The sequence below is a fragment of the Poecilia reticulata genome, chromosome 18 (assembly GCF_904066995.2).
Source record: "Poecilia reticulata chromosome 18, P_reticulata-male-v2, whole genome shotgun sequence".
Taxonomy (NCBI): domain Eukaryota; kingdom Metazoa; phylum Chordata; class Actinopteri; order Cyprinodontiformes; family Poeciliidae; genus Poecilia; species Poecilia reticulata.
Genome location: NC_088847.1, coordinates 23092102 through 23119750, shown reverse-complemented (window position 1 = coordinate 23119750; position 27649 = coordinate 23092102). Strand labels below are relative to the sequence as shown.

Genomic DNA, 27649 nt, shown 5'->3' with positions numbered 1-27649 from the left:
TCATTGAGAGAAAGGGAAACGAATGCTTATGAAATATTAAAGTCAGAAAATAGTCAAAATGTTTGATTTTATTGAGATTATTAAGTTACAAAGAGTGTCTTCCTAAAACTATTCAGCATGTTTTATCAAAAAGCAGAAAAACATACGGAAACCTCAGTAGAATCTAAAAAAAATACAAATATTGAGTAAATGGATCGAAACGTTAGGCATAAATTGTGGATAAAATCAGTAAATATATTCACTCCAATGATGAAACGTATAAAAGCTGCAGCAGTAAAAACCCCTGAAATGAGATCAGAAAGAGAAAGTTTAAGGAAATATGCTGGAAGATGTATGTAAATAAAAAAGTAAATAAAATCACAGTTACCTGTGTGGACACGTTGCACTTTCCATGATTAAACACCAGAGGCCGCTGTTGCATTGGCCAGCGCACTGCTGCTTTTCAGCAGAAGCAGAGAGCTGTTGGACGGCAGACCCAGACTCACCAGCTCATCTTTAACCTGGAAAATGACAAATCTGTCTTCAAAAAACTCAAATCTGTCACTTTGTTCAAACTCACAACGTTTTTGCTTTTGCTTCCAGACTAAACACAAAATAATTTGAGGAAAATTTTATTGAACTTATTAAATGTAGCAAATATTGACCCAATGGATGTTGGACTCAATTTGAAAATGAAGAGATTAACATATTATAATTCATTTCTTCACAAAGTGCATCAAAGATCATGATGTTTGATACTCGAGTAAAAGTAAAAAGTATTTGATGAAAAGTCGACTCGAGGCCTGAGTTTAAAATGATAGTTTTATTTAATATTTAAAAATTACATCATCAGACGGACCAAAATATAAAGTTAGGTGGAAATTTTGGTGTTTTAAGGATGAAAATGACAATAATTCTTATAAGTAACTAAAAAAAATAACAAAATCTGGCAAAAGAAAATGTTTCCAAATCAGTTTCTTTTAATAAAAAACTGATGAAACTTTAACAAAACTGCAGGTGTGTCTGTGTCTGCTGAATATTAGGTTAAAACATGTTTGTTTTTCATTCAGTTGGAAGAAAATCCAGAAATTTTACTCAAGTAAGACTAGAGATACTTCATAATGAAATAAATCAAGTAAAAGTAAAAGTACAGCGTAGTAAAAATACTCCTAAATGTACATTTAAAAAAACGTTATTTGCATCTATGTATTAAACTTGCATCATTTTTGAATTGCAGTTTGTTGGGCCACACAAAAGTCAGCCCACAGCCCAGTAACGGCCCCCGGGCCACAGTTTGGACACCCCTATTGCAAGTGACAAGAAACAAGGAAAACCAGCAACACTCTGTAGTTTTCAGACAAAAACTCACCTTCTGCAGGACGACTTCGTTGACGATTCCTCCCTGTGACAATGAAGTCAGAACCTTCATGTTGACTCGAACCACCATCCCTAAAGGTTGAAAGTGGAGATTTGATCACATGTTTAATAAACATAATTATCAGGTTCATCACAAAGTGAACTGACTGACCAAGATGAGATCAGGGAGTTTACTCACCAAGCTCGACCTGCACAATGACGCATCGAAGCTCAGAGTGGTACTTCTCTGAACTGTGAAGAGAGAGAATCAATGCAATAAACTGGAGGCCAGGGGTGTCCAAAGTGAGGCCCAGGGGCCATTTATGGACGAACAAAATGGATTGTTTGGCCATAAATGGATTTTGTTCGTCCACAAGTCAAGAATGATAAAATTTGGCCAATTCAACAGAAAACATTTAAGGTTTTTCTTTTTATAAAGCAACTGTCTACTAATAGTTTAGTCTTGTTTCTGTAGTGGGAATATGTTAGCACACTTGAAATAAGACAAAACTATGTTAAAAGTGAGAAATGGAAGATTGTTTAAGTTAATTTTGATGAAAAAGTACTAGTTTTACTGGCAGATAAATTTACTTATAACGAGGCAATTTCCACATAAGTGAAATAAGCTGCCAATGAAACTAGAAAATGTCCATTAATAATAAGAAATTACTGACTTAAAACAAACTCCTATATCTTGCTGATCGATTGGTGTAGATCATAGTTCACTTCCTTGCAAAAAGCTGAATGTAGATCTTAGAAAATTTTGAGAATTTGAGTCAATCGAGGGTTAATATTGGAACAGGGAACCAAATCAAACTGCATATATTGAACAAACAACCTTTGGTTTGTTGCAGATCAGATCATTGCCTTTCCATTATCCCACTGCTTACCTGCCTGCCTTTCACCTAGCTTGTTAAAAAATACTTTTTAACACTATTGGTTCCTTTATCCAGAGATTAAAACACACTTTCTTGTGTCTCAACATGCTTGAAACCAGACTTTCTCAAACTGTGCACTGGTTATTTGACGTAGCATGAGCTTAAAGTGCAACAGTTAGCTTATGAAAAGGGTTGTGTTAAAAAATAATAATGATAAGTGGCTTATCACCGGGTCATTCAGAAGAAAAGCTGAAGATAAAAATAAAACAATGCCAACGGCACACAGATCAGGAATGTTTATGTTAAGATTTGAGCGCTATGAGCCCAGCAGTCAGGTTTTATCTCATCTTGCTGGCCTTAGCGGGAACATGAAGCAGGAGATGGATGGATAAAAAGTAACGAATGCGATTTACTGGCATGTCGACGTTCCGACCCTGATCTGAGGTCAAAGGATCATGACCAAAAGAATGAGATTCCAGATAAAAGTGGCTTTAGTTGATTTTCTTCAGAAATCTACCAAACAAAACAGAACCAAGTTCAGTAACTAAACTATGTCTTCAGTGCAGGTTGGCATTCAAATACTTTCCTGTTTTTGAGAAAAATAAAAAAATTGCCAAACAACCAATCAAAACACAGTTCTGAGGATGGCGGAGCCACTGAGAGTGAGAGCTGAGCACCGAAAGGGAAAAAAGGTGGAAACCTGCTTATTTGACGGGAGTCGGCTCTTTTTGTTCACTATTATAAAGAAAAGATGCTCAGATTTAAATAATTTATGGGCTGTTTTATCCTAAAAAATAATTTCTGTATTTATCTAACATCACATTTCACATATTGGGGTTATGAGAAGATATTCACTTTAGCGTTGCCTGGACGACGAAGCAGATGGGGTGGCTCTCTCCTTCTTCACTAACTGATGGCGTCCAACTCAGAGTGAAGTTTCCAGATCCCGATGAATTCTTAACCACATTGGCCGGCCCGCTGAACAGCAGCTCAGAGATTCTTCAACAGAGAAAAGAAAATGTAAATTTCATAGAACAATGACATCAACAAGTTAACGTATGATTACAGCAATATTATCTGTCATATCTAACCTTTGATTCACATTTATGAAGTTATTGTTTGTCAAAAACAAACTACTTTGTTTGGTCCTTTGTCTTGATTTAACCTTTATTTCATTGAAAACAATTGAAGTAAATTTTTTTTACTTGATGACATAGACCTGTGATATTCTAATGACAGGTTGAATACTTAAGATTAAAAAAAATTCAAAGCAGTGAGAAGTTTCAGATGGCATTTTCAAAGAAACAGGGCTAAGCTATCACTAGGAAAAAAATTATTTCAAAAGTACCAATAAAATGTGCCAAATATATACCATCAGAGCCTGTTGATGCATATTTTACACATATGAAAGACTGAATTGGAGGGCTAATATTCAACTTCTACAAAATAGACATTAGTAATATTAAAACTTATAACTTGTAAAATAATTTGTACAAAAGGTACAACTGGATTGTGCATGAAGTATTTAAGGTTAAACCACATTTTTAATGGAGGAGATTATTTGGTTGTCACTCACGTAGCATTAGCAGCCTCGGCAGCGATGCTAATTTCCAGGGGTTGGTTCACCCTGGTGGACATCTTGGCTCTGTTTGCTGGAGTTGGAGGTAGAAACTTTGGAAGAAACAATCCTTCTGTGCAGGATGGTACAACAGGGTCCACTGTAAAGAAACAGAGAAAACAAAAATGCAGGTGATATGACCTAAAATCAATATCGTGATATACTGGGAGGATCACCTTGAACTTCCCATCAAATTGGTTCTTCAAATGTTTTATCTCAAATGTTTTATCAGACTGCTGGTGTTGAAAGTGTGAGGTTTTGTTTCTCCTCTTTGCTGAACATAATCTGCACTCTGCCGTATCTTTTGTCACCTTCGTTCACCGGGAAGTGCCTCCATACCGCTGGCTCAGCTCCTCCTCTTCTCCCCGGCTGGTTAAAGTCATTCTGCCGTTTTTATCAGCTCCTCTGCGTACATACTTGTCTTATCCTTTTTCTTTTTATGTGTCTCATTTGTGGGAAATGAAGCTCCCATCATGCTGGTATCAGGGTCAGCAGTATTTATAAATACTAGAGATGTGCCGATACCGATACTGATCACCCATGAGGGCCAATCACCGATATCGATCACCGATACCGATCACATAATTATTATTATTATTGTTATCATAAACACTACCGGTTACATTATGTGGAAAAAGGAACCATGAATTCACCTTAATTTAGACAGAAACTTGTTTTTAATAACTTTTTCCAAGAAGAAAACTAAACAAAACTGGCATTGTGCAAATTGTACTGCTATGGGTAAAACTATCTTTAACAGACTGATAACATATGGAGGCTCTGAAGAGGCTAAATAATGTAAAGAGTCAAAATAAAACCTCTCAACATTGCCAAAAAATTCAAGTATAAAACTTAACATTCAAAGGCAAATACAGGATCCCTTACAATAAACAATCCTGAGTTACTGAATGAAAACTTCCTGATAGCATGGCGGCTAGCTGATTACTGCTAGTTCTGAGTGGCTGTTTCTGACTGAGCGGAGTAATTATGCAGAGCAGGGAGGAGATTGATTATTTTTTTAGAGATTATGTGTCTCATGTTAGGACAGCGAAAGTTTTAATACGTATGTAAAATTTATTTTTTTAGGTTAGATGCTGCAGCTTTAAGCAGAGGTTCGGTGTGAGAGTCACTGCCAGGTGGAGCAGAAGCGGCGCTCCGTCTGTGAAATATTACTACCTGTATTGCGTAGCAGCAGTTCAACAGCGAGATCAGAACCAGTGTCTTACATCGCAGCTCGAAGACTTAAATAATTTTGCGGGTTATTTGTTTAGCTTTCTGACCGTCATGCTAATAATCCAGGTGAGTGTTTGTAGCTGTGTGCTGCTTTACCTGCTATCTGATCCTCCATATGTCTTTTTTACTGCAGTGAGCCTCGATGTAGCCAAACTCCGTCATGTGTGGCATTGTTTTTATGTCGTATTAGATTCATTGTGTTGATGCATTTTGACCTGCTTCAATTTTCTGCTGCAACACGCAAACTTCCCCATTCACTCAGTGCGTTATAGTTCCACATTACTTAGGATTTGTTGCTGCGAGTTTGCGCAGTGTGAAGGAAAGAGGAGACCAGCTGCACAGGCAGGCTGAGAAATGAGATGCAGGTGATCGGTATCGGCAACAAGAGCCAATGATCGCTAATCACCGATCATGCACTTTTTCACGAAAATCGGCCGATTATGATTGGTGACCGATCGATCGGCACACCTCTAATAAATACAGCACAACTTCACACACAGTATCGGACATATCGGACGTATCGGACATATCGGCGCCTCCCTGTTTAAAGTCACAGTACCGACCAAACTGCAGAGAGTTTAAGATAGAAACTCTTACCATGTAAAACAAACTGGAGTGGTACTTTGCTGATGGCCTGACTGGTCGTTTTGGTTGTTTGAACCCCGTGAACATTGGTCAATGTAATTGTTTTCTTTGGGAAATCCTCCAGCACCAGCTGCACTGCATACTGACCTTCACTGGTGCTATTGGTTCTGTTGAAGGAGAGAGTGCAGGACTGCACAGAAAAACATTGGTTCAGTCTCAGGAAGCATTTCATGCTGCATAAACCTGCAGAGAGGCAGAAGGTTTCACTCACTGATGACAGGTTTAGGATAGACGGAGGAGCACAAGGGTTACATTCATACAGTGAATCAGATCCAAATCTGCATTCAACATTGTCTCCGTCAGGGTCAAACGCCATCAAGTCGTAATCTCTTTGACAGTTTGAAGGAACCCTGAAAGACAAACGTCACTGGCTGTTATCTTCCCTCAACTTTCCATTCTCATCTCAGCTTCTGTCTGTCAGCGTCGACGTGGAACATAAACGTCTTTACAACTCGCTGAACCTGTCATCCTTCTGGTTTTCTCAAAGTGTCTGCCTTCTTGGCGCTCTGTGTTTTTCTGGCTTTACTTTCGATTTTTATTTAGGTGTTATCCATCTTTGTCTTTCTTCAAAGTCACACATTGTCACCCTCAAAGCAAAAGCACATTTTTGGCAATTATCCTCAATAAGATCAAAACAACATCTCAAATTCCAATCCACTGACTGATCTTGTAGTTGTTTTAAGTAAGTCGACTAGCAGGTTCATCAAGGAAGCCTCAGTAAACATATTTGAAGAGTTTGTCACATAATACTGCTCTTTTTTTTAGTTATTCTTAGTTTTCTCTGTAAACTTCATCCAAAAAACATGTACGCTGCAAAAAAGAAAAGTCCTACCAAGTATTGTGTTAGGTATTTTCTGAAACCTACATAGAAAAAGAGAACCACAGACAACGTATATGAGTTTTTAGCCAACTTCTGCAGAAGGAGAAAAACTCTGTCAACTGCTCCTCCGAGCCGTTCACAGAGCGTTCTGCCAATCTTTGGATACAGCTTGTCTTTTATTATCAAACTTCAAAGAGGGAGGAAAGGCAAGATAAGACAGCAGAGGAAACAGCTGAGGTCGTAAAACATTTTACCTAAACACAGCAAAGGTCGTAAAACAATTTAACATCTGACCCATTATCAAAGCCCGGTTCAAATCTCGGTCAAACTGTTTCACATGAAGATAACAGGCAGCTGTGACCTCCAGGTCAGTTCACACATACAGTTTAAAGAAGAGAACACTTTAAACTGACTAACATTAGACTGAATATGAACTAAAGTAACAACAAAATGATAATACCAAAAAATCCCTATCAATTGTTGGTCTAGTTTCTAGTAAAAATATCTTAATACACTGAAATAAGACAAAAGTTATAAGTTACTTTTCAGTAAGATACAGGATTATGTTTCCAGTTAGAATTTCCTTAGAATTGATAAGGAAATACTAATTTCATTGATAGATTATCATTACAAAACCTGTTTGCCTTGTTATAAGTTAAATAATCTGCCAATGGAACAAGAACATTTTCATCAATATTAAGGATTTACTTGCTTAAAACAAGTTCCGATTTCTTCGAAAGGTGACTTGTAAGTTAGTTTAGTCTTATTTAAAGTGTATTTAGGATATTTAGAAACTGGAGCAAACATACTTGTTAATAGTTTGTGTTTTTGCAGAGTAGAGACGATGCATACCTCACCGCTGGCATGATGGTGCTCTGAGGGGAAGCGTTTGGCTTCCTGGTATCCGATCGTTTTCCCAGTTCCACAAAAGTCAAAGCTCTCCAAGACACAACATTATTTTGGATGTAATATATCCAGTTGCCACCAGCAAACCTTTAGTGAAAAAAGAAACTCATTATGTAAAAGAAACATGGTATTAAGGCTTCTTCTGACTTGAAAATAATCATATCATGTTCTTGTGCTTCCTCTGAGAACTTTGTGGTTCCAGACAGGAGCTGGTCACAAAAAAAAGTCTGTTCACTGCTAGAAAAGTAACTAAAATGTTGTTTTTGGCAAAAGAAAATGAAATAAAAATCAAAACCAATCAATAAAAACACCATAACTCAAAATATGTCTGTCTATAATCCAGACAGTTTACTCTCAAGATATAGAGAAATGTTAAAAGCCTCTGTGTAAGCGTCCTTACACAAGCTGGGTTAAAGAGCTTGGAAAAATGACCGTAGTCACGGTTCCTTCTCGCTGACACCACTCTCCACTGGGCTCCATGTCGACCTCCTGCAGGGTGGGAACCAGGCTCCCACAGGAACCATAGCAGCTCCATATGTCAAAGTGGTAGCAGGAGGTGAAGCCCAGCTTGTAGCGTAAACTCACCTGCACAGGTAGAGGTGAAAATGTTACGATAAACCCAACCCCACCTGCAGATGCTAGTAAATGGCGTCATTACGCACCGTTACGGATCCATCTGCATGAGTTTGCTTTGGGTAGTAGGTCATCATTGTGCCCAAAAAGTGAGAGGCATGTGTGGCGCCGAGCAGCAGCAGCAGCAGCAGCACCAAGCGCAGCATCGTGAATGTTGGAGCTCAACAGGAAGAATGTCGAGTTAAATGAACACCTGGTTTTCTGCCACACCTCCAGGTGACAGTGAGCGGTCAGGTATGACGAGATGTTTGTCTTTTATCTGCTCTGCTTGCAGTTTTAGTTAAATTCACCAGCTTTTACTCTCAGGTGAAGCTCCCCAAACATCTGTACCCCTTGGTTTCCTCTTTACTTTGTTTGGTCCAAAGTTACTGCCAGGCAGTCCAAAAGTGTTTTTGTCTCCCTTGATGACAAAAACATGTTTGTTTTCCTGTCGAACTCGATCACTGCAGCCTTTTGAAGAAGCGTCAGCTCTGAGTTCTGAGAATGGTTTTACCTGGCAGACGCCACAGAGAACAATGAGGAGATAAGTTTATGGTACTCCACCCATAGAGGAGCTGTCAGTCTGGGCCACATACCATCCGAACCACAACGTTCTGCTACAAACACAGCAGAGAACTGAACCAGTCATAACATAAAGCTGCACCGTTTCACTGTGGTTCTGATATCAACCAGTAAAAACAAACAAACACATATTTAAATTTGTCTTGTATCCATCAATGTGCATCTCACTCGTGTGTATGGAAGTTTCCCAGCAGATAAATGTTTCCTTAAGTTTATTTTTACTTTTTTCAAATTTTTTTTACTAGATTTTTTTTAGGTTTAGGTTTACAAACACATTCGCATAACAATAGCAACAACCCACAGAGTTTTATTTTAACTGAACCTTTTTGATAGAGTATAAAATACATTAATGTGTTTTAATCAGGTGGAGGGCAGGAAAGAGGAGGAGTTTCTTAAAGAGACAGAGGCCCATTTTCAGAGTACTTTTAATGGACGCTACTAAGTATCAATAAGCTGGAAGACTTTAACAGTTTTATTTTAAAAATCCTGTTTACGTTTTGAATTTTGTTCACAGATAAACTCTTAATGGATTTCTGTTTCTAAACAAAATATTTGTGACCTTTGCAGTTACCTCATCCGACCATTTTCTGTTTCCCCTCATGAATATTTTCTCTCGCTTTCAGAGAGTTTCCCCAAACTAGGTAACATCCTGGTCATAATGCAAATCCAGACCAGGACATTTTCCAGGAACGGACCAGAGCTCGTCTGGTGAAGTTTAACTGCGTTTGGCGCTGAAAACTTTTGTTTTTCCTCTGGAGACTTTGACTCTGTCGACATGTTGCCGTCTGTGTTGCTGCTGCTGCTCATCAGTGGAGCTCAGGCTGCTTATTATGGGATAGTCTTTACCTACTCCGTTGGAAACGGTGGATACCTGGTAAGTTGAGCTTCCTTGTTAAACACTGTGTTAGATTTTATTCTGGTAAAAAAACGAGACGTATTTGGGAACTCTTCACTGTGAATCCACAGGCAGTAAAAGACTTTAAGGCGAGCTTCAGCTCATGTGACGAGTTCGACTCTCGGGTTTGTTATGGAGACTGCAGCGGGATGCCAGTTTATGCAGGTGATGAAGTCAGAGGTGAATGGTGTCAGAAGGGATACACCTGGAGTTACTACCCTTCATATCTGGGTGAAAACAATGGAGAGTAAGTGGAAACTTATTTTATTATGTTCATATTATTATGATGAAGAACAGTGTTTCCTGATTCATCAGTTGGGCTGATTAGGTTATAATCAGGTGATAGAAAGTATCTGGTTGTGTCTGTTTTTAGAGAGTGAGAGCGTTACATGCTTACATTGCAGAACTGTACCATCCACTGCAGGTTTGATGCTACAAACTGGATAGAAAACAGAAATGGGATCGAAACGTCAAAAGCAGTTTTGCACTTTGACTACAGAAAACGCTCCGACATCAACAAACCAAACTCATCGCCCCAAACCGCCGTCGTCCCCACATTCAGGTAATTCTGTTTATCATTATTAATTTGATTAAAAACAGACCATTTCATTGACAGCAGAGTATTTAGATGATTTTTGTGAATCAGTGATCCTGAACCAGAGACATGAAGCAACAGATTGATATCGTCATAAAAATTTGACAGTTGTTCCTATTTCTTTAACCAAGATCAGTTAGACGAGTTGATTCTTTAATGGGAAAATTCATTTTGGTTCAAAGTGAACATTAATCAATGTAAAACAAGTGATTGGATAAATCAGTGTAATATAAATGTAACTAAATGTGTTCTGTAGAAACAGCTCACTAAGAAACTAAAACATAAAACGATGAGGAAAATTACCTTTTTGTTTTAAATGATCAAACACACTCATGTAAATTATGTTCCGTGTTTCTTTTCTCTCAGAGTTCCTTCAAACTGTCAGAGAAACATCAACTTGTTGGTCTCTGACCCGGATGGAGACGTTGTTAGATGCAGATATGCAGCTGGATCAGAGTGTAACATCTGCACTCCTCCATCTGTCCTCAACGTTTCATCAGTGAGTATCAAATGTTGACATTAAAGAAATCAGATTTGCAGTCAGTAACATTAATTAGGCACCAGCAACTCTCCTGACCCCAATAGGGACAAGAGTATAAAAGATGGATGAGTATTTAAATTCATTTTTACTCCTTCCTGTTCTCTTCCAGTCTTGTTCTCTCTCATTCAGTCCCGCTAACAGCAGCGATGAAGGTCCGTATGCGGTTCAGATGATGGTGGAGGATTTTCCCAGACAGAACGTCACTCTGACTGACAGCAGTGGTTTACAGTCGGTGAAAACTGTCAACAGCGCCATCAGCAGAATCCCTGTCCAGTTTGTTTTCAGAGGTAAAGCTGCATCATTTGATTCACCCAAAGTACATGAAGGAATGAGAAAACAAAATTTAGCCACAGGTGAGCTGGAGAAATATCTGGTTATATTAAATACTCTCCTTCCAGCATTGTGATGCTTGAATTAATGACCAAACTGACCAGTTCCTTTCAGCTTGAATTAATTAGTTTCTTTGTTATTTTGCTCCAGTGGATCCTGCAGCTCCGTCCTGCACAGCAGGTGAATATCTGCCCAGGTTTCTGCCTCCAACTCCTGAACATGGAGCTCAGATCTACACCAACGTCAACCAGGCTGTGGAAATCAGCGTCAGAGCAGAAGCAACCCAGGCTGAGTGAGTGATCAATACATCAATACATACAACTTTTCAGACAGAGTTGAAGCTTATCTGGTGTATTAAATAAACCCAATTCATTTAAGTAACATTGATGCTTCAAAAACAAATTAAACTAGCAAAATATTTTTGGGTAAATTTCCTCTAACCCTAAAAAATATTATTAAAAAACCTATGAAACTTCAGGAATTGTCCAAACATTACTGATGTTATTGAAGACATGCTGCCAGTGGCAACAAAAACTTTTGTTTTTGCATGTAGAGATGCTTTGGAAATGTTAATGTAACAAACTGTTTATTTCCTGTTCATTAAAGGACCACTGAGCTCCTGTTCAGTGGACCACACAGATTAGCCAAGAGTTCATCAGGATCAGGAAACTTCAGCCTGACATGGACGCCATCAGCCATTGACGGAGGACTGAAACACACTATCTGCTTCGTTATCCAGGCAAAGTTAGTGTTTTATCTTATTAATGCAAGGAAAAAAGCTTAAATTATAAATCCAGCTCTGTGCAGCTTATTGAAATAAGGCTGATTCACAGCAGAGGCTTTACAGAACATGAGTCCCGTTAGGTCCAGCTGAGGGTTTGCATGTTTGGAACCAATGATAATCACTATGGTCTGTATGAAAATGAAGGATATTCTGACCCATCTGCTCATTTAAATTTCAGAAACACTGACTGAGTGTAGAGACACCAAGACATAAAGTTATGAGTTGGCTGGAAATGTGGTTCTCTATCAAAGTGGTCCAAGACTGGAACCCTGTGGAACCCCAGAAATAATTTGAATTCACCCAGATTTATTCTTGCCTAATGACAAATAAATCATTTTAACACAGTGTCAGAAAAAAACTCCCATTTTCATTAAAAATGCGGTGACCAGCTGTAGAAAATCAGCCCTGGATGCAAATGAACTGGGAACACTGCTTATTATGCTCCGGATCAAAACATAAGGAAAAAAAAACTCACCTAACTTGTTTTTTCTCCCCCGAAGGGGAGAAAAAATTCTAATGAGTAAACAAATTAGTACCTGTTTTATTACTTTGCATTTACTGTATAAAATAACAAATGTTAAAAAAACAGTTTTAATTAAAACATGAAGTCTCGTGTGCTGAAGCTTTTTACTAGGAGTTAAAATAAAACTTAAGTTGCAGGTTTCATGGATGTACAGTCTCATATTTTGACTCGTAAAGATTAAAACTTAGACTCAGCAGCAGTTTAAGCAGTTTAACATGTTAACCTGATTACAGCCAGAGATTAATTTGCACAAATTTAGATGCTGAAGCCAAGATTTAAAATTTTTACATTTTGATCACAACAGAATCATAACAGTGTTTAGCTAAAATATTGTATCTCTAGGAGAGATTTTTGCACAGTATTGATTTTGTTGAAGTTGCTGTTTTAAGACTTAAACTGAATTGATTAGTTGTTTTAATAGTAATAAATTTCCTCCCAGTTCCTCTGGCTCTCTGTTCCAGTCTGACCTTCGATGCGTCTGTGTGAAAACTGAGAACAGTGAGTGGAAATGTCTGTTTGGTCTTTAGATTGAATTCAATTGGATATTTCCTGAAATGATAAGATTAATCTGCTGCTCTGTTACAGCGCCTGTCCCCCCTCCAACTGCAGCTACACCCACACCACCACCCAGTTATAGAGACCACCCAGTTGTAGACTCTAGTTCAATAACCCAACCTTCAGTTACCCCTCCACCACCAACTACACTCCCAACAACAACTGCACCTCCACCAACTACAACTACAACCAGCCAACCTACAACAACAAGTACAACTACACTCACAACTACAACCAGCCAACCCACCTCAACTACAACTACACCTATGCCAACTACAACTACAACCAGCCAACCCAACACAACCCACCACAACAACTACTCCTCCACCAACTACATCTACGGCTATGCTGAAAAATACTACAAGTCTACTCCACCAAATATGCTCACAACTACAACCAGCCAACCTACAACAACAACTGCAACTACAACTACAACCAGCCAACCCACCTCAACAACTACAACTACACCTATGCCAACTACAACTACACCTATGCCAACTACAGCTACAACCAGCCAACCTACAACAACAACTACAACTACACTCACAACTACAACCAGCCAACCCACCTCAACTACAACTACACCTATGCCAACTACAACTACAACCAGCCAACCTACAACAACTACACTCACAACTACAACCAGCCAACCCACCTCAACAACTACAACTACACCTATGCCAACTACAACTACAACCAGCCAACCTACAACAACAACTACAACTACACTCACAACTACAACCAGCCAACCCACCTCAACTACAACTACACCTATGCCAACTACAACTACAACCAGCCAACCTACAACAACTACACTCACAACTACAACCAGCCAACCCACCTCAACAACTACAACTACACCTATGCCAACTACAACTACAACCAGCCAACCTACAACAACTACACTCACAACTACAACCAGCCAACCCACCTCAACTACAACTACAACTATGCCAACTACAACTACAACCAGCCAACCTACAACAACTACACTCACAACTACAACCAGCCAACCCACCTCAACTACAACTACGCCAACTACAACTACAACCAGCCAACCTACAACAACAATTACAACTACACTCACAACTACAACCAGCCAACCCACCTCAACTACAACTACACCTATGCCAACTACAACTACAACCAGCCAACCTACAACAACTACACTCACAACTACAACCAGCCAACCCACCTCAACTACAACTACACCTATGCCAACTACAACTACAACCAGCCAACCTACAACAACTACACTCACAACTACAACCAGCCAACCCACCTCAACTACAACTACAACTATGCCAACTACAACTACAACCAGCCAACCTACAACAACTACAACTACACTCACAACTACAACCAACCAACCCACCTCAACTACAACTCCACCTATGCCAACTACAACTGCAACCAGCCAACCTACAACAACATCTACAACTACACTCACAACTACAACCAGCCAACCCACCTCAACTACAATTACAACTATGCCAATTACAACTACAACCAGCCAACCTACAACAACTCCACATCCACCAACTACAACTACACCTCCACCAATAACAACTACAACCAGCCAACCTACAACAACTCCACCCCCACCAACTACAACCAGCCAACCTACAACAACTACACCTCCACCAACTACAACTACAACCAGCCAACCTACAACAACTACACCTTCACCAACTACAACTACAACCAGCCAACCCACCTCAACAACTACGACTACACCTATGCCAACTACAACTGTAACCAGCCAACCTACAACAACAACTACACTCACAACTACAACCAGCCAACCCAACACAACCCACCACAACAACTACTCCTTCACCAACTACATCTATGGCTTTACTGACAAATACTACAAGTCTACTCCACCAAATACGCTCCCAACTACAACCAGCCAAACCACAACAACTACAACCAGCCAACCTACAACAACTACACCTCCACCAACTACAACTACACCTCCACCAACTACAACTACAACCAGCCAACCTACAACAACTCCACCAACTACAACTACAACCAGCCAACCTACAACAACTACACCTTCACCAACTACAACTACAACCAGCCAACCTACAACAACTACACCTTCACCAACTACAACTACAACCAGCCAACCCACAACAACTACAACTGCAACCAGCCAACCCACCTCAACAACTACAACTACACCTATGCCAACTACAGCTACAACCAGCCAACCTACAACAACAACTACAACTACACTCACAACTACAACCAGCCAACCCACCTCAACTACAACTACAACTATGCCAACTACAACTACAACCAGCCAACCTACAACAACTACACTCACAACTACAACCAGCCAACCCACCTCAACAACTACATCTATGCCAACTACAACTACAACCAGCCAACCTACAACAACTACACTCACAACTACAACCAGCCAACCCACCTCAACAACTACAACTACACCTATGCCAACTACAACTGCAACCAACCAACCTACAACAACTACACTCACAACTACAACCAGCCAGCCCACCTCAACAACTACAACTACATCTATGCCAACTACAACTGCAACCAGCCAACCTACAACAACTACAACTACACTCACAACTACAACCAGCCAACCCAACACAACCCACCACAACAACTACTTCTCCACCAACTACATCTATGGCTTTACTGACAAATACTACAAGTCTACTCCACCAAATACGCCCCCAACTACAACCAGCCAACCTACAACAACTCCACCAACAACAACTACAACCAGCCAACCTACAACAACTCCACCTCCACCAACTACAGCTACTACCAGCCAACCTACAACAACTACACCTTCACCAACTATAACTACAACCAGCCAACCCACCACAACTACACCTCCACCAACTACAACCAGCCAACCTACAACAACAACTACAACTACACTCACAACTACAACCAGCCAACCCAACACAACAACTACAACTGCAACTAGCCAACCTACAACAACCACACCTTCACCAACTACAACTACAACCAGCCAACCTACAACAACTACACTCACAACTACAACCAGCCAAACCACAACTACAACTACGCCTATGCCAACTACAACTACAACCAGCCAACCTACAACAACTACACCTCCACCAACTACAACTACAACCATCCAACCTACAACTACACCTACACCAACTACAACTACAACCAGCCAACCTACAGCAACTACAACTACACTCACAACTACAACCAGCCAACCCACCTCAACTACAACTACACCTATGCCAACTACAACTACAACCAGCCAACCTACAACAACTACACTCACATCTACAACCAGCCAACCCACCTCAACAACTACAACTACACCTATGCCAACTACAGCTACACCTCCTCCAACAACAACTGCAACCAGCCAACCTACAACTACACCTCCACCAACTACAACTACAACCAGCCAACCTACAACAACTACAACTACACTCACAACTACATCCAGCCAACCCACCTCAACTACAACTACACCTACACCAACTACAACTACACCTCCTCCAACAACTGCAACCAGCCAACCTACAACAACTACACCTCCACCAACTACAACTACAACCAGCCAACCTACAACAACTACAACTACACTCACAACTACAACCAGCCAACCCACCACAACTACAACTACACCTATGCCAACTACAACTGCAACCAGCCAACCTACAACAACAACTACAACTACACTCACAACTACAACTAGCCAACCTACAACTACAGCTCCACCAACTACAACTACAACCATCCAACCCAACCCAACCCACCACAACTACTCCTCCACCAACTACATCTACGGCTTTACTGACAAATACTACCAGTCTACTCCACCAAATATGCTCCCAACTACAACCAGCCAAACCACAACATCTCCACCATCTACAACTATGGTCACAACTACAGCCAATCAATCCACCACAACATCTACATCGCCTTCATTCTCCATCCTAAAATCAACGCTGGATCCAGAATTGTGTAAGTGAAGCTGAAGTTAGAGAGCATCACAAACCTGGTAAATGTTCACTGTTTCCTGAAGCCTCTTTTTATCAACCTTCTGTCCGTTGGACACACAAAAGTATATTTATTAACTGCCAAAGAAACACATGCCTTGTCCTTTTACTGAGTGTCATTATAAATAATGAAAGACAACAATTGGGAGAAACATTGACTACGTTTTTGTTAATAAATGGACCAATCTTAGTCCCTGGATTACAAAATAGCCTCTATTCATGTTTCTTATTCAAATATTATTTAGCTGCATATTGTCTTTTCTACTTGAAAGTGATTAACTTCTGCTCTGTCCACAGTTGCAGCTCATGTTGCCCCTCTGACTCCTGCTGCTCCACAACCACCTATGTTTACATTCATGTCTAATATAACAACCAAATCTTCACTCGTGACCAAACATCCACCAAATAAGACAGCAGCCTTACCTACAACCGACCAAACAACAACAACTGCACTTCCTACAACCTCCATTCTAAACTCCAAGCTGGACGCAGGACCATGTAAGTTGATGTTAGAGAGCGAGAGCATCACCAAACCTGGTAAATGTTGACTGTTTCCTGAAGCCTTTTATTATCAAATTTATGTCCCTTGGACACAAAAATGTGTTTTGAAATTGTGTAAAAAAGATGGACAAAATAGCCACTATTCATAGTTCTTATTCAAATATTATTTAGCTGCATTGTATTTTCTTTTTTACTTTCATGAATGTGATGAACTTCAACCTGCTGCTCCTGTTGCCCCTCCTGTTACATCTGCACCTCTGGGTTAATTATCCTGGTGAAAACCTCTCTGTGCTTCTAGATTATGTTTTGGCTCTGAATGCAAAGATCTCCACCACACTGTCAATGGAGACTCATTCTGCAACCATTCTGAACCTGGTCAGTAACCTCCTTCACTTTAATATTAATGACAACAGTTTCATTCTAATCCAACAGGTTTAACTGTTGGACTAGACAGACAACTACTTTGTTTTCATCTTGTGGATTGAGTTATTTTACTTGAATAGGTAAAAATATTACTCTATCTTGAGAGATTTGTAAGTGTTGAGCCCATTTAGCTCAAAGCACCAAAGCACAAATTTTATTTTTAGCATGAAAATGTACTTTAGTTTCGTTCTGTGTGGCTTATTATTCATATAATGTGTTTTTCCTTCAGATCAAAAAGGAGCTGATGAGACAAGGACTGCCACCAGACATAATTGTGGAGCTGCTCAGCAGTGGAGCAGTGAAATTTACAACAGCCTCCCCCTAGTGGCCAAACATGAGAATGAACTTGATCCTGAAATATGATTTAATGTCACTTGTTTTTCTTTAATCTCTCATCTGCATCATGGAGTTATTCTTATTTGAATAGCTGAAAATGAAAGGCTATTATTCTAGAATACTCTGATAGAAATCGTTCACCAATTGATGCAAACAGTAAAATGTCCCTTGACCCAGTAATAAGCCTTTTAAGGGACAGTTTTTGGATAAATAAATGGTAATGTTATAATAATGACAGGACACATTCTTAAAGAAATGTAACATTTCACACTGTAACTGGAAAACATAATATCCAAAATAAATAAACAGCAGAAACAACAAATAAAATGATTTATAAAGTCTCTAAACAAAATTGTCCTTCAAAAAAAGGGTTAGTGGAGACCAAAACAACAGACTGGAAACCAAAACAACAGACTGGAAACCTTTCTTATCCAGTTTTTGGTAGAAAAAAAAAAGAGAAAAACAACAAATGGAAAGGAATTTGTTTTAATTTATCAAGTGATTAATTGATTTATTACTTATTGTAAAAAGTTTATTCAGGCATTTGACTAAAATGCAACTTGGATGTTTTCTAGTAGAGACTTTCTAGTTGGACAAACCATGGAATATATTAACAAATACCAAGTAAATGAGCAAATACCTGGTTTATTTGGTATGCCGCAGCAGTGACTGAACATGTCAACTTTAAATTGAATATTTGTAGACTCTGAAGCAGAAAACTGGTTGCCCATTGATCCAATGTTTGGGAAAAGGGGCTGCACATGACAACGGCCATTTTATTAACCATTCAGTCTAACAATACAATAAAGACACAACCAAAACCGTAACAGTCCAAATAGTGAGGTGTGTTTTTATTTTTTTCTTTTACAGAAAGTTTCTGTCATGTTTATGTTTTAAAGTTTACGTATGGATGGAAAGCCCATGTTTAAATCCATGTTTAACTTGTTTTATCTCTGGCATTTTGCACATCGGTTCATGGTGAATCTTTTTAATACACCAAAAGAAAACAATATAAAATTTCAGATGTCTCACAAATGAGATACATGCAAAAGCCTTACAAAAATCCTATTTGTATCAGAAAGTCTTTTATTTAAAGTAAGTATTGCAAAAGAACAATTTCCCCATGTCCCTATAGGGGGCAGCATTGTTTATGATCAACTCAGACACCTTCTCATCTGCCTCACCTTTCCTAAAACTGATATTCCTCATTAGTGTCAGTAAATAATCCATCATAACAAGATATTTGCATTTTTTGATGTCCTCTGTTTGCATGTTTGTTTAAATTTGCCTTTTTTATGCCTCCAAGGTGCCAAATGTGTCCCCGAGTACCTGAACCCCCTGCTTTCCTCTTTTCGTTACTCGGTCAGGTTAAATGCTGTGAAATCTGTCTTGATGACACAAACATGTTTGGTTTCCTGTCAGATTTCATCATTCATCATCATCCTTTTGAAAATGTCAGCATTAGTAGAACAGCTTCACATGACAGACGCCACAGAAAACAATGAAGACGGAAGTTCAGCGCTGTCCATGTTCTCCACCTGTAACAAAGCTTTCAGTCGGTGCCAAATACCACGAAGGACTCATTATGTTTGTGTTCTCTGCTGTAAAACTGACTTTAGAAATATTTACCGTCAGTAAATTTCCTTTTAATTATTGATGACTCTTGTGGCTCTTAAAAAAAAAACCTAAGGATCAAATGATTCGGTTTTTAAAATGTAAACCACTTTAGTTTTAATTTAATAGATTTTTGTGGGTGTCGTTCACAAAAAAAGTTGAATCATCTGTATCAAGTTGTTTTTCTGTTCTTACAGAAAAATTATGTATAAATTTTCATAAAATATAAAGTTTCTAAATCTGAGTGTCAAACACACACAATAAACGTGTTGTTTGAATAAAAAATATGTTTGTGCTATTTGTAAAATACAAGCAAAAGGAAAATGTAACAAATAGCAGAGGAGAAAAGTGGACTTGAGTTGCTTTGGCAGGAATAAAAATCATCTTCTGCACAATTAAATAATTAAGACAACGCACTAAAGGTAAACAACACTCAGCCAAAGAGCAACAAAGAAGAACGAGACAACACAAAACCGTCCTCATCTTTTCTCTCCAGTCTCTTCTTTTTGCCTATGTATTTTTATATGTGTCTTCTTTAAAGTGCTGTACCAATGCAGAAACCTTAAACACTATAAGACAATATCACTTTGTTGTATTTTTCCTTTTCCTCGTCGCAATATTTGCTCTTTTTCCTGCCTTAAGCCTCACCATTCATTCATTCACTATACTCATTTTGGTCATTTGTTGTATATATTTTGTACAAATAAAGATTCATGAAAAAAAAGAAAGCCTTTAAAAAAGAAATAATCTCAGTTCATTTCATCAATGTCCCGACAAAACAAGTTTTTCCCTTTCAGAAGAGTTTGAATAATTTTAGGTGACACAGTGAATGCTCATTTGTTCACCCAGAAAAGAATTCCTGGCTGGGAAATAACATTTTTATGTGGCTCAGGTTTACCTCTACCACAAAAAATAAATAAATAAATAAAAATACAATAAACGATCTGTTCCATTGAACGGTTGGCAGCAGTAAAAATTAAACATAGCTAAAATGCACAGTAATCAGTGGCGCAACTGCACATTATTCAGGTGGATGCGAAAACATCCCCCCCGCCCCCAAAGGAAGGAACGTAGAAAACTCGCTTCTTAAACACCAGCCAATCCAGTGTAATCCAGTGAAGGAGTGTAAGGCGCGCTGAAGTGTATGGGAAAACACCATCGGCGCGCCGCCCCCTCCAGACGGGGTTTTGGCGCCCCCTCTGGTGCTGCGCCCCTATGCGTTGCATGCGCTGCATACCCACTTTTTGCGCCACTGACAGTAATAATAATGTTAAGTTAAAAACACAAACAAAACGTAGCAAAATTACTGATGAAACACTTTATGAGATTAAATGTGTCTTAAATATATGTTAAAGATAACAGAGTCGAGTCTAATGCAGATCACAGTTACCGACAGCAACAGTAAAGGGGTGGGGGGGGGGGGGGGGGCTGTCAGTTACTGGTTGCTATGGTAACCACCAACCGTCAAGAGCAGCGCAACCAGAACTTAAAACACCAATAAATGTCTGGAGAAACAACTTATTGACTAAACAAAAATACATTTGAAGACTAAAACAATTTTTTTTGACAAACTCCACATCTATAATACAGTTAAAACCCTTTTAGAGTTACACACAGACAGACGTTTGAAAGCCTTTATTTTCTGGTAACTGTGAGTGTTGTAGCTAAACACAAAACACAACATTATGGTTCACTTCACACTGCACTGTCAAACTAAAGCAGACGCGTAATTAAAGTGTAGAAATATTACTTACAAAATATTATAAATACATATGTGTTAATATATTATACAGATATTTAATGTTTACATTGTAAAACATCTCTAGTAGAAATTAAAATGACACAAAGCAGTTTAAAATATGCAGCCTCCATCTGTCCCTCGGTTCTGGGTCAGCCACCTCCTTCACTTTGATTTAAGGAAGCGGTTCTGTAACTTTCACCTGAGAATCGCAGCTAAAAGTGCAGGATCGGCCTCGACTATGATGCTTTTTAGCACACAGGCTAATGAAGCTGCAGGGAAGATTGTATCACTGAGATACAATCAGTAATATTCAGAATCACATTGCTGTCACAGAGGACAATAATTATATTGTGTATATTGTGAATATATTACTACTGTTTGTAAATCAAACCTTATTTGTGAATGTCATAGTTCTACAAACCCTGAACTTCCTTGTTTTCACTTTGTCTCTTGAACTCACATTGTTTGGACTCAGACCTTTAATTCTGGATATTTTTTTGCATTGTGTCGTCTGTCTCTCTTTGCACATTCTTTTGTTGGACTTCTTCAGTCAGCTTTGATTTTCTTCAAACTGATTTCTTCTCGCCCTCAGGACAGAAGCTTTGTGTTTGCCAACATCTCAACCTGCTGGGAGTTCACCTGTTTTTGGGTTGGGTTCCTTAAAACCTAACGAGTCCAGAAATGTTCCACCTTCCAACCTAGTGACTCTTATGCAAGTTACAGTAACTGACTTGACACACCGTTTTTTCCCAAGATTAGAACCAGGAAATATTTCTACTTCTGTAAACTTTAGAATGAAGTTGAGATAATTTAATGGGTTTTGCAAATTAAGATATGCTTTTTTTTAGAGCTTCTTCTCAGCTGCCATTCCTCCCAGACACTAGGTCGGACAGTTCGGTAGGTCTTCTCTTGAGATGAGAACCTCGGATCAATCAATCAGTCAGGTTTATTTGTATAGCATATTTCAGAAATAAGGCATTTCAAAGTGCTTTACATCAAGAAAACACAAAAACATAAACACACCATAGTGAAAACCAGTAATTGACATTACATTTAGTGAAGTGCCATTGTTAGAATCATCGGTACACATCAAATATGTTGATCCATGTTCCATTTTTTATGGTTCAAACTCAATCCTAAACAGTGTCTTGATTTAAAGGAACTCATTGTTTCAGCTGTTTTGCAGTTTTCCTTAAGTTTGTTCCAGATTTGTGGTGCATAGTTGCTGAATGCTGCTTCTGCATGTTTGACGTGAGAGGTTCTGGAAGGCCGATACAACAACATCAGATCTTCAACGCATTGTGGTGCTAAACCGTTCAGTATCATTAAGTCTGTTCTCTCAGCTACAGAGAGTAACTGGAAGGATTTCATTCTTCATTTTACGGCTAATTCTGCTTAAGATGTCTGACCTTGGGGAGGAGGTTGAAGGACAGATGTTGAAAATTGCCACTGAGAAATTGTGAATATTGTTAATATATCTACTTAACACTACTGATAACTTTATTTAAACCCAGTACCTACAGCTAATGCCCAGTGTTTTAAAAAGGTAACCTCAGCTCAAATTAAAAACTGCATTAGCAGTTCTAACCACTGATCATTATCATTTATTTTTTTGGATAAAAATCATACCCCCCAAAAAAAGGTATTTCTGTCTTCTGAATATATATTTCCCTTTAGAGATCAGTTAGTTCGTCATGATGTTCCTCTAGGGGCTCGGTGTCGTGACGACCACTTGACCGCTGCTCAGAAGGCGAAGACTTATGGTTGAAGGCAGCCCTTCATTAACCAGTGTGCTTTTAATCTGCAGAAGAAAAGACATGATTGGCTGTTTGAGGCGCTGAGGACTTTACAGGACAATCAGCCCAACCTGCTTCTTTATTTTTTGAAGTCAAGAGGTTTACTGACCAGAGCCATGATGGCGTCAGAATCATCCTCCATTAACAGCGTGGTAGATATCATCATGTTCAGAGCCGTAATATATGGTGGGCCTGTAAACAGAAAGCCAGATTTACATTAACCTCAGGAATAGAGAAAACCCCTGATGCACTTTAAAACATGATGATTTAAGAGAGAAATTTACTCACCATATCCAACCGTCACGATAACACACCGAAGGTCAGAGTGCAGCAAAGTAGCAAAGTAACTGTGGAAGTAATTTAAAACAAAAGTTTTATTACTAGATTGTATATAAAGTATAACAGTGATTTCAGAAACAAAGTAAGTTTATCTATGAGAGCATATGAGAACATTTTTTCTCATGTGCCATGTTTTCTGCAGTTAATTCAGGATGCTAGCATAACAACGAGCTAAACCAATTACAACCACGTAACTCTAGTTTGTACCTTACTTACATCCTCGGCCTGTAGTGGGGCATGCTGGGATTGAAAATATTCCCAATTCAAGCCTGTCCATCAGACATCTCTAAGGTAATATAATTGAAATTTGAATTATTTTGTAATCATAATTGGTCATCACAAGACACTGACCTTGCCTGGACAACAAAACAGATGGGGTGGCTCTGTCCATCCTCACTGGCAGACGGCGTCCAGGTCAGAGAGAAGTTTCCCTGTCCCGGTGATGAAGCCTTCACCACGTTGTGAGGTCCACTGTACAGGAGGCGGGTGATGCTTTAACAAACAGAACAAACAGATTGGTTAGGTGTCTCTTCAGCTCTTAAGCTAAATGATCTGGAGAGTCAGATGAATTTCCTTGACTGTGGTTTTCTCATACTTAGCAGGAAGGAGTGTCACATACATTTCTTTTGCTTTTGTGACCTTCATGCTTCTGTTGTGGAGTTAAGTGACAGAACATGTAGAACTGAATTCCTGACTCTGAGTAAAACCTGCCAAGCTGGTATCCAGTTTGGAAAATGTTGTGACTTTCATAAACTGTAGGCTGGAAGTTTGGAAGGAAGCCAATGCAGGTCAAGTCTAGAGAAGCAACTTCAGATTTCTGCTGGGATCCATTTAGTTCATAGTTAAACTTTACTGTTTATGGTTTCATTCATTTTGGTTTTGGCAGAATAAAGTTTAGGAAAGCAAAAGAAGGGCTTAGTTTTTGGGTTGAGTACTTTGGTTTCTTCATCGTCTTACTTTAACAGCAGTAGGTTATTAACAAGTCTAAGCAAGAAAATGCCTGAAAGTAAACTTGTATGATAACCACTTTATTCGTCAATTATCTAGAATTCAAACTTTGCTCATCAGTGAACCTCTTGAAATGTGTTTTGATTTCTCTTACTTAGATTGAGTGGCCTCAGCTCTGATGTTGATTTCCAGAGTCTGACCAGCGGGGGCGTAGAGCTGAGCTCTGTGTTCTGGAGTTGGAGACAGAAATCTGGGCAGATATTCGCCTTCTGCACAGGACGGCACTGGTGGACCCACTGGAGGGACAAAAGAAAGAAACTGAGCTGAGATGTCAAGAATATCTGAAAAAAATAAATTATTTCTCTCTTTCAGGAAATGTAAATGTCACTTCAGAAAATCAATCTGCAAGTTCAACTCTTTGCAGCTCAACTTTATTTCCTGTCTCAGAAGTTGAAAATATATTGTATCCAAATTTCAGTGAGGATCATAAATTGACTTTTTGAACTCCAAACCAGCTATGTATGGCTGTAAAACCAGATGCCGTCAGTGTGGGCTCGGACCTTTCAAAACAAACTGTAGAGGTATCTTGCTGATGGCATCATTGGTAGTTTTCACCTCCTGTGATCCGTCAGTTTGAGTCAAATTTATGTCCTGGGTGGGAAAATCCTCCATCACCAACTGGACGGCGTATGGAAGCTCAGAGTTGCTGTAGGTGGGGCTGAATGACAGAGAACAGTTCTACAAGGAGATGGAGAGAGACAAACACATGAGGAAAAACTCATTTTATGGTTGTTATTTCAACGTGTAATAATTAAACAGTCCTCCACTCATACCTATGTTGTCTACATTTGTAAAACTGATTGCATACCAGGACATTCTATACACAGAGTTTTTATTCATTTATCAGTTGGTAACTTTTAAAACTCTACAACTAATGACCTGAGAGCATTATGAAAATCCAGTTTGTGCAGAAATCAGGATGTTGTATTTAGTATTTATTAAACATCCGGGTTTGGATGATGTTTTAAGTGACTTTTTTAGTTCTCATTGTTTTCTTGTTGCTGTTTTTAGATATATCTTCATTTTTGTTGTAGGATAAAAAAGAACGTCACAAATTTTTTTGATTTTTATCAACAACTAAGAACCGTCTGATAATGCTTCCAAGAGGGAATGACTTAATAACTGTGAGAAGGTTTGACGAAATACTTACTTTAAACTGCAAAGACGTTCACAACAGGATGATCATAAATGTGTAAAATTATTAAAAGATAATTAAAATTCACTCCAACTGTTTGGATCACCAATAAATAAATTGTTACTTACAGATGAGATGCTGAGGACAGACGGCGGTGTACACGGGCTACACTCTGAACGTGATGTGATTCCATATCTGCATCTCACTTTGTCTCCATCAGGGTCAAAGGCCAATAAATTAATGGTTTTTGCACAATTTGAAGGAATTCTGGGAGAGAAAAAAAATCCATATTAACATCACAAACCTAAATTTGTGGCCCAGTTGGTAGAGTTTTTGTCTTGCAGTCGAAAGGTTTGTCTCCAGATGTAAATTATTTTCCATAAGCAAATGTAATAAAAATTAGAAAAAGCACTTTTTCCCCCAAATCAAATCCTCTGTCCATTGTCTGTCTTTTGGGAAATGCCTGTATCATTTATGTACAAACATCCATATTTCCTGGGTTCAGTGAAGCATCCATCCGTCATGTCGTACCTCAGAGCAGGGAGGATGGTGGTCTGTGGGGATGTGTTGGGTTTTCCGATGTCGGACCGGTTCCTCACTTCAACAGCAGTCACAGCTCTCCAGGATACAATACTATTTTGTATGCTATTGATCCAGTTTCCACCAGCCAACCTGCAGTGGACATTAGTGATCAGGTTTCAGACATATCAGGTGTCTGAAACCTGGAAAAAAGCTACTGTGGATCCTGATCATATTTGTAAATATTTATTTTATTTTGATAGGAAGTGTTTTTTTATTGACTGAATAAAGTTGTGAAAACAGATTCTCAGATTTGGTTACTTCTCATTTTTAAAGTGGAGGACTCACACAGTCTCAAATCCGGTGTTATTTGGGAGCAGATGAGTTATCGCTCCTTCTCTCTGACACCATTCACCAGTTACTTCATCAACCACAGACAAAGCGAGTGTCTGGGTTTCTGTTCCACAGTTCCCACTACATTGCCATGTATCAAATTCTGAACATAAGACAAAATTCAGCTTGAAGCGAAGGATCCCCTGTGGATTTAAAGCAAAGAGATTTTGAGTACAATCAAACCCTAAAAGCCAAATACAGAAATTGACATAGAATGATGTCTTACTGAGACTGAGCTGTCTGCACGAGTTTCCTTTGGGTAGTAGGTCATCATGGTGCCCAGAAAATGAGTGGCTTGTGAAGCGCTGACCAGCAGCAGCAGCGGCAACAAGGAGAGCAACATGGTGAAGGAGTCGACGTCTCTCCGCAAACGCTGAAGACAACAGAGACGAGGAAACATTTATACTCCTGTTTCCCATCATCTCTTTGTGGTTTGAGAGAAAGATGGTGGAATGCTGTTAAACTTGTGGTTAAACCCTGTAAGACCTGAGGGCTGTAACACAAAACCAGGGCAGCGGATTAAGCCAGGGTCTTCCGCATATCCAGGATGAGCTGAAGCTATCACTAAGTTGTGACAATATGGTATGAGACAGGTGATCTGTGAAAATACTTCTCCCAGCTCTCCCAGTGCTCAACAACCAATCAGAACCATCCGTCCTCATCCTTCTGCCATTGATCAATATATTTTGGCATATTTGCCTGATGATTTTGATTATGGCATTTGGTTGAAGGTAAGGTTTATTGCTTGTTTCATGATTGGTTACTGTATTAAGTTTTTATGATTTGAAACACTTCGAACTGCCATGTTGCTGACATATTCTATACAAATAAACTCGGCTTGATTTGGCATCTGGTCCAGTAAAAGGAATATTTGCAAGGACTAAAGGTGTCCAGACCCAACTATCAAAAAACATTTTCCACCGTAAAGTCAACTGGATTAATATTCACTTTAGGAAAA

General features: G+C 39.1%; 3 protein-coding genes across 3 annotated transcripts; 1 reads left to right on the top strand and 2 right to left on the bottom strand.

Annotated features, from left to right (window-relative positions):
- Positions 1 to 48: 48 nt before the first annotated feature.
- LOC103480668 (uncharacterized) lies at positions 49 to 8549 on the bottom strand. The gene is made up of 11 exons (XM_008435716.3): positions 8098 to 8549; positions 7836 to 8020; positions 7382 to 7522; positions 5921 to 6059; positions 5662 to 5839; positions 3790 to 3931; positions 3069 to 3212; positions 1535 to 1587; positions 1349 to 1428; positions 368 to 500; positions 49 to 283 (listed from the first exon to the last, which is right to left on the bottom strand). The coding sequence occupies exons 1-10, from the start codon at positions 8212 to 8214 to the stop codon at positions 396 to 398; spliced, it is 1284 nt and encodes a 427-aa protein (XP_008433938.3). The 5' UTR covers positions 8215 to 8549; the 3' UTR covers positions 49 to 283; positions 368 to 395.
- A 2226-nt stretch (positions 8550 to 10775) lies between these two features.
- On the top strand, positions 10776 to 20535 carry LOC108167191 (uncharacterized). The gene is made up of 8 exons (XM_081599787.1): positions 10776 to 10947; positions 11141 to 11282; positions 11597 to 11734; positions 12737 to 12795; positions 12883 to 16851; positions 17184 to 17384; positions 17686 to 17762; positions 18040 to 20535. Exons 1-8 carry the CDS (start codon positions 10830 to 10832, stop codon positions 18133 to 18135), a joined length of 4800 nt encoding a protein of 1599 aa, XP_081455913.1. The 5' UTR covers positions 10776 to 10829; the 3' UTR covers positions 18136 to 20535.
- A 1894-nt stretch (positions 20536 to 22429) lies between these two features.
- Positions 22430 to 27082, bottom strand: LOC103480663 (uncharacterized). Its single transcript, XM_081600060.1, has 10 exons — positions 26918 to 27082; positions 26647 to 26834; positions 26311 to 26451; positions 25908 to 26046; positions 25145 to 25322; positions 24739 to 24880; positions 23988 to 24128; positions 23586 to 23644; positions 23407 to 23489; positions 22430 to 23302 (listed from the first exon to the last, which is right to left on the bottom strand). Exons 1-10 carry the CDS (start codon positions 27032 to 27034, stop codon positions 23207 to 23209), a joined length of 1284 nt encoding a protein of 427 aa, XP_081456186.1. The 5' UTR covers positions 27035 to 27082; the 3' UTR covers positions 22430 to 23206.
- Positions 27083 to 27649: the final 567 nt, after the last annotated feature.